Here is a 12,235-nt window from a genome sequence, read left to right on the forward strand (position 1 = left end):
GTGGTGACGTAAAAAATGACATCACAACTGACAAATACCTTTTGAGTATCCAAGTCATATAACTTATATTTTGAACTTGAGGATATTCAAGAAAATACAACGTTTAGCCCTGGAATCAAATTTATTAGGATGGTGTTGTATTGTAAAAGCGTAACAAAGACAACCAAATGTGCGTAAATTAGAAAAATCAGGAATGTGACCAAATAACATCTTGTAGGCTTTTATGCTGTAAAATAGGGGTAGGGTACGATTAATGTGATGTGTGGCTGTCAAAATACAATCACCCCAAAAGGATATGGGGAGTCATGCTTGAAAACGTAAAGCCCTTGCCATATTAAGAAGGTGACGATGCTTTTGTTCTACAACCCGTTTTGTTGAGGAGTGTCAGGACAACGAAACTATTGTAAAATTCCATATTGTAATAAGAGTTTAATACCATATGAGGTCCTCCGAGTATAGTGGTTTTGCCACGTTTAGTCCTACCCTTTTCAAATTGACCAATTGTGGTCCTTCGACTTTCAAATTTAACCATTCGTGGTCCAAGTTAACCACTCATAGTCCTTCAAGTTTCGAAATTTAACCAGTAGTGGTCCTCTAAAAAGGACCATGGTTTGTTAAAATTTAATAGTCGAAAGACCATGGGTGGTTAACTTGGACCATGGGTGGTTAAATTTGAAAGTCGAAGGACCACAGATGGTCAATTTGAAAGTTTAGGACTAAACGTTGCAAATCACTATACTCAAAGGACCGTCGGATGGTATTAACTCTTGTAATAAAATATTTTAAAAAGCAGTTTGTGTAAATTCTGCACCGTTGTCAGATCTAAAATTTGTAACACAAGTATTAAAATGATTTTAACATATGCCAAAAAATTAACAAGCAATAGATAAGCATCAGATTTAAACATCATCAAATAAGTCCATGTAGCTCTTGAAAAATCATCAACAATATCAAAAAAATAATGATGTCCATTCCTAGTGGGGTTAGAATATTTCCCCAAATGTTCACATGAATTAAATCAAAGCACGCAGTAGTAGCAGTACGACTAATTGGAAAAGATAAGTAAGTTTGTTTAGACATGTGGCAAATATCACAAGGGTCTTGGAAAATCAGAACAACCTAATATTGGAATTAATTTTTGAAAAGTAGTATGAGAATGATGACCAAGTCTAGCGTTCCATGTATTTGATGTAGTGGTGAGTAATGCATGTGAGGGTGTTGTGGTTAGGTAGTATAACCCATTACGTCCATGCCCCGACCAATCTCCGTCTTCGTTGAAAAGGTCCTGAAACACAATAGTTAGGAAAAAAAATAATGCTAGAATTTGAATCTTTGGCAAATTTGTGCACAGATAATAAATTGAATTTAAAGGTTGAAACATAAAAAACATTAAACAAAGTTAAATTATTGGATATTGTAGTATTGCCAAGGCCATGAATGGCTACTGTATCTCCGTTTGGAACTGATATAGTTCACATATGACAAGCATTGATAGGTGGTGAATTAAAGAGAGAATAATTAAAGCATACATGATCCAGTGGCGCCAGTATCAATAACTCATTCAGTTGATGCATTAAAAATAGAAGCAAGTGTGAGAGATATACCAGCAAGATTCGCCTTTGGTTCTTTTACCTCACGAAGTAGTTGAAGCAATTGTTGGATTGAGTCTAAAGATATGGAACCTGTAATTGGTGGTGGAGGTGTAAGAATGGATGTTGGGGTGCCATTGGTATTGCCTTTTTTTGTAATACTTGTGCCCTGGAGGATACCCGTGAAGCTTATAACACAATTGTTGGGTGTGGCCTAGCAGTCCACAATGTGTACATTTCGGCCTTGAACGAGTTTGGGTGGATCGATTAGATGGTTGGTGGGCAACATTAGCGAAGCTTGGTGTCATCTCATTAGTTTGGCCAGTAGTTTGTAAAGGTGGTGTGGGTGTTTACCCAATATTGATGTGTCAACTGTTGGTGGAACAACAGAGGACCAAGGAACATTACTAGACAAAGAAGACTTACCATGTGCATTAGTTTGCAAAGCTACATAATTTGCTGGAGAGTTAGATTGATAAATTGTCCGTTGTGTCTCATCCTGGAGTAGTAAACTATAAGCTGCTTTAACAGTTGGCATGGTAGTTTTGAGAAGGAGATTGCTGCGTGTTTGGGTATATGTTTCGCGTAAACCCATCAAAAATTGGAATAAACGGCGCCGCTCCATTTGAGAAGCATATGCAGTCTGCGCTGAGCATGTGCATACTGGTGGAGGATCAAGCAGAGTCAAGTCATCCCATAGTGCACATAAGATGTTATGATAATGTAGAATAAAATAATCTTGTTGCCTGATGGTTGCAATACGCCTTTCAAGATCATAAATACGAGGACCATTTGCCGTAGAAAAATGCTCTTTGAGATCGGCCCAGATAGTAGCATCATTAGGAGCATATAAAACAGTGTAGCTGAGTGAGAGATGGATGGAATTTAGCAACCCAGACATTACGATATTGTTTACTCGGTGCCAACGAGCATGGTGAGAATCAGTTGCAGGTGGCATAGGAAGGGTACGGTGCCATCAATAAAACAGAACTTGTTTCTTCCTTTTAGGGCCATTGCTGTAACACCCCACTTTTCTAACTCTTAATAATCTCTCTAAACAGTCACTAACACAATCTCAACTTTTAACTTTCACTTTAGCTTCTCACTGAAAAACGTCTGTGTTTCACTTTCAAAAGATAGAAACAAGTACTTTAAACACATTGATAAAGCATAAACATTTAAGCAAACACAAAGGAAAACACGATCTCTCCGTGTTCCCACTAACACTTAGAGTTTCTCTTAACTCTGATTCACATACTCGGTTACTGGACTTAGTGTCCTTCTCATATCAGTTTTCATAACTTAGGGCTCTTTCCCTAATCTTATCCTTCTTAGGATTTCACTTAGAGTTTTCATCTTAACTTGTCTTTCTTAAGACTTCAACTTAAAGGTCTTTCCTCAACTTGTCCTTCCTAGGATTTTCACTTAGATTTTCTATACCCAATCTTAAGGGTCAAACTTCCTAAGTTTTCCCGCGGTTCGTACCGCTCTGATACCAATTTGTAACACCCCACTTTTCTAACTCTTAATAATCTCTCTAAACAGTCATTAACATAATCTAAGCAGCGGAAAATTAGATGAAAGTAGTGAGGGTGTCACCGCCACAACCATCACTCTTGGTGATTGCACAGGTTAAAGGGGTAAAACTATAACATACGATTAAGTCTGGGCACTAAAGTAAATACTGAAAAGTAAGGGGGAAATACGTCACCCCAAAACAGTCTACAAACATCATCATAAAGTATAGGGTCATAAGTCTAAATCCATAAAGAAATCATAAATAGAACTAGAGTTTAGACAGCTCAGACTAAGAGACTAATCTAACTCGATCTCTTCTCACTGTTGGGCCCACATGAAAGGAGTTTTGCAAGCAACACATAGACAAACATGAAAACACCTGTTAGCACGAAGCTAAGTATAACCACACTCAACCCTGTAAAACATTCTAGCATACACTTTGAAAACATTTGATATCTTTATAGCAATAAGCTAATCTCAAAACATCTTTAGTTTATCATATTCTTTCTAAAGGCTTGCACCCTATAATATCAGTTGGCATGCTTATATATGAATAAAACTAATCACGTATATTCATATACATATAGACTTCTCAAATAGCTTATCAAGTAATTCATGCTTACAGATAGGATCATGTTTAAAGATCATATAACACGTGTTCACATGCTATCACACTCTTATCACATAGCTTATTAAGTAGAACTTCTACTACATCACAATAATCATGCTCAAGGAACCTCTCAAGCTGAACTTCTTATTAAACAATCTTTTACGATGTTCTATTCACAAACAATCATATATAACATTATGATCATGCTTCTCGTGCAAACTAGTGCCACAGTATAATCATACTCTTATGCAATCTAGTGCAACATTATACTCATGTTCATATGCAATCTCGTGCAATAATATAATCATACTCTTGTGCAATCTAGTGTAATAATACACTCATACTCTTACGAAATCTAGTGTGTTAATATACTCATATTCATATGAAATCTAGTGTAATAATACATTCATACTCTTATGCAATCTAGTGCAACAATATACTCATTTTCATATGCAATCTCGTGCAACAATATACTCATGTTCATATGCAATCTAGTGCGATAATATAATCATACACTCATATATAAAATAGGGTACTTTCTGTGGAGGTTTCTTTGTTACTTTCTCGAGTCACTCTTGACTCTCGTTCTTTCTATCGAGTCTATATTGACTCTCATAAACGAGTCTCTGTTGACTCTCTCTCTTGAGTCTCTGATGACTCTCTTTCTTGAGTCTCTGTTGACTCTCTTTCTTTCTCTTATACTCGTAGACGGCTTAGGGTTTCACAGAAGTGTGACTTACCCCATCGGGAACGGCATAATTCCTACCCAATATCTCCTACCGTCTACGGAACCAATCTCGTGGTTCAAACTCTGTGGAATCAGGTATCGAACTATTAGTGTGCACACCCCCTAACCAGGATTCCAAGCCCGGCGGGAAGTTTCCAACCTCGTAACGTGGGAATACGCCGCGTTACATACTTTGGGACCGCAATGTCCATAAATATCTCCCGAGAGGAATATAGTCCAAACGGTATCCTCCAAAATCTCACCAATATAGATAATACATAAATATATCTCTCATGCATCAATCTCATGCATGCAACAATTCTACTACTTCTCAATGCATCAAAGAATGATATACCACATGCTTATGGTTTTCAAAAGTATTCTTGGACTCACGTTGGCCCTTTATGCATTTTTGAAATATGACTCATGTGAAATTTCAAATGCTCTATAACATGCTTCTAAATCATGTATACATTAACAAATATGCTTGACATATTTGGCCCTCAAAACTTGTCCAAATATGTCAAATTTTTTTGGACATATTTGGCCCTCAAAACTTGTCCAAATATTTCCAAAACAATCTCAACAACTCATAAACACATACCAAAGCATTTCTAAGCATAAACACATCAAAAGCTCATAATTTCTACTCATTTCTACTCAAAACTAGGCTTCACAGAGCCAAATCTAAAGAGGAATCCATGGGTTATACCTCTTGTAGTCTAGACTTCTTGCTTGGATCTCTTCTTCCTCTTGGTCTAGCTTGAGCCTCCTTCACCACCTACACTTCCCAACACACCTTCTATCCTTAGCCTATATTCTTAAAGACGAAAGAAAACTAGAAGGGAAATGATGCTAGAAAGGAGGATGAACAAGCTTACTAGGTTGAAGCTTTTCTCCTTGGATGTTGGCAGACAAATGTGAGGAAGAGGCAATGAAAATGAGATCAGGAAAATGTGATGGAATGAAGGGTTTATATAGGGTTCAAAACCCTAAGATGATACCCAATGATTGGTTGAGGGTAAAGGGGTAATTTCCCCAAGCTAAAAGATGACTTTATAAGAGATTTTTGGATGTCTTGTGGTTCACCATGTATCATGAACCATAGGCTAGAAATGATATTTCTTAATTACTTTGGGGTGGAAAGTGAATTTTCCTAAAAACTATATGGATGAACACTTGTTCAAAATTTCCTTTTTAATTCTCCCGGTCTCACTCGGGTAAAATTCTCGATTTAAATCTTGGTACGCGAAGTACCCGAAAACTTTGGAATTTTCGATTTAAAATTTTTAATAGGATGAAAAAACTACTTTGAAATTTCTTAATACTGGATTTATAAAATAAAATTTTGGGTTGTTACGATATAATTGTCATTGCAAGGGACAAAGGATAATAATTGTCAATGCCTGTGAGAAGGATGACAACAAGAGTAGTGCATGTGCCATCTGAGGAATGGAGGAAAGAAGGGCTCTCGATGTCAACATGGGTGTCATTTGACGGTGGTAGAACAATGGAAGGAGTTAAGGTTTCAGTTGTGGGAAATGATGTATTGGATGAATGTTGGGACATGATGAGTATTTATCAAAAAGAAGAAAAAAAAAAGCTCTGATACCACGAAATGCACTGTGTGCATAGAGAGAGAGAGATGAAGAAGAGTAAGCAGAAGAATAAATGGAATTATAATATATTTCCCATATGTGATAATGAAAAACACAAGTAAAGAGAGATATATATACAAAACAATATAACGGTAAAATAATGAATAAAGGAAATCTACGTAATATCTAGCCTATGTATATGGAATGGATATAATATATATACATCCCTAATTATGTATGGAGAGATTAATAGAATATATTTTCTATATTTAATCTTTACATCATCCATCTCCTTTATATTAATCAAATACTATATATCAATCTCCAATGGCCCTTTTCAGCAAGGACGGAGCCAAAGGGGGGGCAGGGGGGCAGCTGCCCCCTCACCCCACCCTCATCCCATTTATAATCTTTATATGTATATTAACCAAGTCATGGCATTAGTACTTTACACATTTTTGTCTAGGGCTTTGGATCAATACATTTTTATCCAAGTCATGTCAAAATCACACATATTTGCTATGTCTCGTGCTAGGGATAAAACTCTACTCTTCAGTAACTTCTGAATAATCTGATGAAGAGAGGATTGTAAAACTCTACTCTGCTTAGTAAAATAGTTAGCTTATCAATCAGTTTTGGTTTGTTTGATCAATATTAGTGTTTGACTTGGCTAAACAACCAATATGAGTGACTAATTAGCTTTTTGTATTAACTTATTTCTCCAAAATACAAATTCAAAAAATTGCTCAAAACTGCTTTTTGATAAAGTCATTTTGTACGACGTAATCAACTAACAGTTAATTTACCAACAATCAGCTAATGTTATCAACTAGTCAAACCCACTAATCAATCAACTAACAACTATTTACCAAACACACTCGTAAGCTTTTCCGTATGACATAAAAAAACTATTTCACATTGAAGGTAATCCAAAATTTAGCTTTACTCATGAGAAAGTATTGCCAAAATGAACCCTATGAGCTTACAAATCCTCTTTCATGCATTCCAGTATTAGTATGTCCACTGCGCTATAGATGGTCTTTGAACTGCGATCTGTCTCTTTAGTACCAGATAATGCAGCATATATTTCTTTATAACGATCACACCTTTGCTGAACTAATTAATTCTAAGCCCACATACAGGACCCCCGCCCCCGGAGGTAGCCGCAGAATTAGCCCACACGCACAAGGAATCCAATTTATACCTTCCATCATCTTTGGACTTTTTTCTCATACATATTTCCAACGGTTTTCCTCACACCGCCGCCTCCCGTCAGACGACAAAGCTAAGCCCCCGGCCCTGAGGCATTCCTATTATTATTTGCATTATGTCAAGATAATATTTCATCAAATTATTATTATGCGTTTATTTACTTATAATATGAGGGTGGGGAGATTGTAGAAGGGGAAATTTTTGGACACTTGAACGCCCCAGGCATGGAGCATGGATGCACTTGTTAAATGAACCGTTCTATTTTGCTTTTTGTTATGCGTTTATTAATCCTCCTTGATTAACTATACATCTTATCTTCCATTTTTAAATTTTTATTTCTATGCTAGCCCTCTTTCATTTTATATCATCTGGAACAATATTATCTACACAGTATAATTTATTTATGAGACACCGTTATCTCTCACAAAAATGGATTTTTAAAAAAAGTGAAAAAATAATAATTTTTTAACTCTTAGAAAAGGAACAAAATAAGAAAAATTATTTATTAATTAATTTCATACTTAATATTTTATAAGCCTTTATTACTTTTGATGTCTTTCAATGATTTAAAAATAAATAAATAAATTTTGTGATAAAAATCTTATTCAAATTTGACATAAGGATAATTTAGGCTTTTGAATTTTTTTTAAAAGATAATTTAAAGATAATACATTTTTACTTAGTAAAAGTAGCTATTATTTAGATCATGATAGTTATCTACATACTTCAATTCCTTCTTATAAATAGGGGAATACTAAAACAACAAATTCATTCCAATCTTTTCTTATTCTTATTCTTCTTTGGTAAAATGGCATCTTTACTCACTAGTTTCATGGCACTTGCTCTCACTATATTTTCTTACAATTTACCTTTTTATGATGCTTTACAAGTTACATATGATAATCGCGCCTTACAAATTAATGGTCAGAGAAAACTCATCATTTCTGGTTCCATTCACTATCCTCGTAGCACAGCTCAAGTATTTCTCAATTTTGTTATATACTCTATTAAAATAATTTTTTTAAATATTCTTTTTATATTGTTAATATCTTAAATTTGTTTATTTATATAGATGTGGCCCTCTTTGATCAAAAAGGCAAAAGATGGTGGCCTCAACACTATAGAAACTTATGTTTTTTGGAATGCTCATGAACCTAATTACCGAGAGGTTGAAATTGGAATCTTTTTTAATATTTTTTTAATAATTAATTTGGAAATATGTGTTTATATATAATTTATTTTTAATGTTTACTTAATATTACAGTATGATTTTTCGGGAAATAAAGATTTGATACAGTTTCTCAAGGCAGTAAAAAATGAAGGGCTTTATACTATGCTAAGAATAGGTCCATACGTTTGTGCAGAATGGAATTTTGGGTAAATGTCAATCATGATATTTGTTTCATAAACATTATAAATATTTAGGAGGTTTTAAAGTCCTGTAATGTATTAAATTTCAGAGGATTTCCTGTGTGGTTATACAACATGCCAAACACAACTTTCAGAACCAACAATGCAGTATTCATGGTATTATTATTGTTCTTGTTGTTATTATTATTATTATTATTATTATTATTATTATTATTATTGCATTTCAAATTTTTAAAAATTGATTTTTTTGCTCAGAGGGAGATGGGAATCTTCACAAAGAAAATTGTAGACATGGTAAAAGGAGAGAAACTTTTTGCTAGCCAAGGGGGAAATATTATCCTTGCCCAGGTAATGTTGCCATTTTGTGATTTTATTTTATTTTTTTTGAATTTTTAATCTTTTTTTTTTTAAATTCTCACCTCAAACTTAAATATTTATTATTATAATTTTTTTTTTAAATAATAGATTGAAAATGAGTATGGGAATATTATATCGCACTACGGAGAAGAAGGAAAGAAGTATATAAATTGGTGTGCGGATTTTGCTCTTTCTCTAAATATTGGAGTGCCTTGGATCATGTGTCAAGAGGATGATGCTCCCAAAAACTATGGTAATTTTTATTTTTTAAAATTATTTTTATATTTTTTTGGTAATATAATTATATATATTTAGTTTAATTTCCTTGGTCAAAAATGCAGATTAATACCTGCAATGGATTTTATTGTGATCAATTCTGGCCTAAGAACAATAACCCTAAATTTTGGACTGAAAATTGGAGTGGCTGGTTAGTATGCTTTAATTTTATTTTGTTTATTTATCTAATTAATTGAAATTTTAATTACACTTATAATTTTGATTAAAAAATATGTAAGCTTTAAGAACTGGGGTGATAGAGACACTCAACAGACCTGCCGAAGATCTTGCATTTGCTGTTGCTCGTTTTTTTCAATATGGTGGATCTCTACAAAACTATTACATGGTATGGTGTAATATGTATTGTTAGGCATAAAAATTTGTCTATTATTACTTCTCCGCTTCCCCAAATTAACCTACTTTCTCATCTTTTAGTACCATGGTGGAACAAATTTCGGAAGGACATCGGGTGGACCATACATTGCTACAACATATGACTACAATGCTCCCCTCGATGAATATGGTAATGTTTTAATTACCAAACTTTAATCTGATCTTATTCTGATCTATTGATACTAATGCAATTGTGGAAATGATTTAGGCAATGTGAACCAACCAAAGTGGGGGCATCTCAAGGAACTCCATAACCTTTTATATTCATTGGAGGATGTACTTTTGTATGGCAATGCAACCAACACTACAGATTATGGAAGGATGATGTCTGTAAGTGCTATAATTCATTATAATTGATCATTCTCCAATACCAATTAATTTTTTTTTTTCAATTTTTAATGAATCTAATGACTTCATTCTATATTATATTTTTCAGTCAACAGTGTATGAATACAATGGGAAAAGGGTATGCTTCTTAGGAAATGCAAACGACAAAGATGACATATCCATCACCTTTGAAGGCAAGAATTACACCACTCCTGCATGGTCTGTCACAATTCTCCCTGACTGCAAAACCGAAGTTTATAATACAGCCCGGGTGAGTAACTTATTATAAAACATCATCTACTACAATATTCATGAATGTAAGTAATAATTTTAATATATTTTATTGACATTATTTTGTTGTAGGTTAATGCTCAAACAACTGTGATGGTAAAGAAGCTAAGTGAAGGGGCATTGAAATGGTCATATAGGCCTGAAACTGTTATGCATCTCAAGTATGGTCACAAAAATCAAAGCTCAGTATTGATAGATGCTCTTGATGCCAAACAATTGTTCGATCAGAAAGTTGTAACAAATGATACTACTGATTACTTGTGGTACATGACAAGGTATGTATATTTTGCAATTTTTTTTATATTTTTTTTATAGAATTGATCACTAATTGATTAGTATTGCGTGTTTTAATTCTTTCAGTTTCAAGATAGATGAAAACAATCCAATTTTGGGTCAAGAGCTTACTCTTGAAGTTAATACCAAAAGCCATGTCCTCCATGCCTTTTTTAACAACAAGCACATAGGTTCTGAGTGGGCTCAAGATGATGGAAAGTTTACATTTTCATTTGAAAGGAATGTAAAACTCCGAAAAGATATCAACACAATTTCTTTACTTAGCGAGACTGTCGGACTACCAGTAAGAGTTTTTTCATTACATCCATCAATTTTTTAAATAATCTTTAACTTTATTCTTTTTCCCTAATTCTTCATTGTGTTTTCTTGGTAGAATTATGGACAATATTTTGAAAAGGTAGGACAAGGAGTTATTGGACCAGTTAAGCTAGTTGAACCATATGGTGAAGGGATGGATTTATCAAAGAACACATGGACATATATGGTCGGACTACATGGAATTAAGAAAGGACTTTTTGAACTTGATGACCACAATAAGTTAACATGGCATGAATCCGACTTCCAAACAGACAGAATGTTTATTTGGTACAAGGTAACTGAATCCATACCGTTAATTACATTACATACTCTCCCCATTGTTAACACACAAACTTTGTATGTAACTTTTGTGCTCATTTTGGATCTTGCAGACATTCTTTAAGACCCCAGCAGGTGAAGACTCTGTGGTGTTGGATTTGACAGGAATGGGGAAGGGAATTGCTTGGGTGAATGGACATAACATTGGTAGATACTGGCCATCCTTCCTTGCCAAATCCGATGGCTGCCCTCAATGTGACTATCGTGGAAATTAAGGTGGATCAAAATGTGTAACCGGGTGTGGAAAACCTTCACAAAGATGGTACCATGTTCCACGTTCCTTCCTACGTAAGACTGGGAACAACCAATTGGTATTGTTCGAAGAGATGGGCGGTCGTCCTCAAGAAGTTAGGGTGCAAACCGTGTCAGTAGGAAGCATATGTGCCAATGTACGAGAAGGAAACACAATGGAATTGTCTTGCCAAGGAGGAGGCAGAAAGATCTCAAAGATCAAGTTTGGTAGCTTTGGTGAACCAATAGGTAGCTGCGGCTCCTTTGAAACAAGCCATTGTGATGCAACCGACACCATACCAGTGATTCAATCGGCTTGTGTGGGGAAGGAGAAGTGCACTCTCAATGTTTCTGAAGCCCTTTTCCCAACCACGACATGCAAATCCAAAATCAGAAGGCTTGCCATTGAAGCTACTTGTTAGTGTGTTGGCTTAGATTAGATTAGATAAGAAGGCCTTTATGTTTAGATTTTAGATTAGATTAGAAGACTAATTCAGTCTTTTTTATCCATATATTTTAATTCAATAATATATGAAAATTATTATTTAGTTAATTCAACATTTTCTCTACTTCAATTCAGCTATTCTTGTGCTACTTCCAAACAAGGTCATACAACATACCCTTTCACTCTCAAGTTAATCCAGAATTGTGCTCAAAAAATTTCCCGCGTACTCCATTGTATAGCCAAAACTCTTTAATATAGTGAACTCTATGAGCTTACAGTTCATCCCTTTTTGGGGTAGAAAAAGTGATAATTTAGAACAAAATTTTGATGAAAATATATGTTGTCCTGTATTAATATATG

General features: G+C 34.5%; 1 protein-coding gene and 1 pseudogene across 1 annotated transcript; one reads left to right on the forward strand and one right to left on the reverse strand.

Moving 5' to 3' along the window:
• Positions 1-1,557: 1,557 nt before the first annotated feature.
• LOC109153944 lies at positions 1,558-2,490 on the reverse strand. Its single transcript, XM_019301833.1, has 2 exons — positions 2,016-2,490; positions 1,558-1,682 (listed from the first exon to the last, which is right to left on the reverse strand). Exons 1-2 carry the CDS (start codon positions 2,488-2,490, stop codon positions 1,558-1,560), a joined length of 600 nt encoding a protein of 199 aa, XP_019157378.1.
• A 5,559-nt stretch (positions 2,491-8,049) lies between these two features.
• LOC109153945 lies at positions 8,050-11,853 on the forward strand (annotated as a pseudogene).
• Positions 11,854-12,235: the final 382 nt, after the last annotated feature.

The sequence above is a fragment of the Ipomoea nil genome, unplaced genomic scaffold (genome assembly GCF_001879475.1).
Source record: "Ipomoea nil cultivar Tokyo-kokei standard unplaced genomic scaffold, Asagao_1.1 scaffold2565, whole genome shotgun sequence".
Classification (NCBI taxonomy): Eukaryota; Viridiplantae; Streptophyta; class Magnoliopsida; order Solanales; family Convolvulaceae; genus Ipomoea; species Ipomoea nil.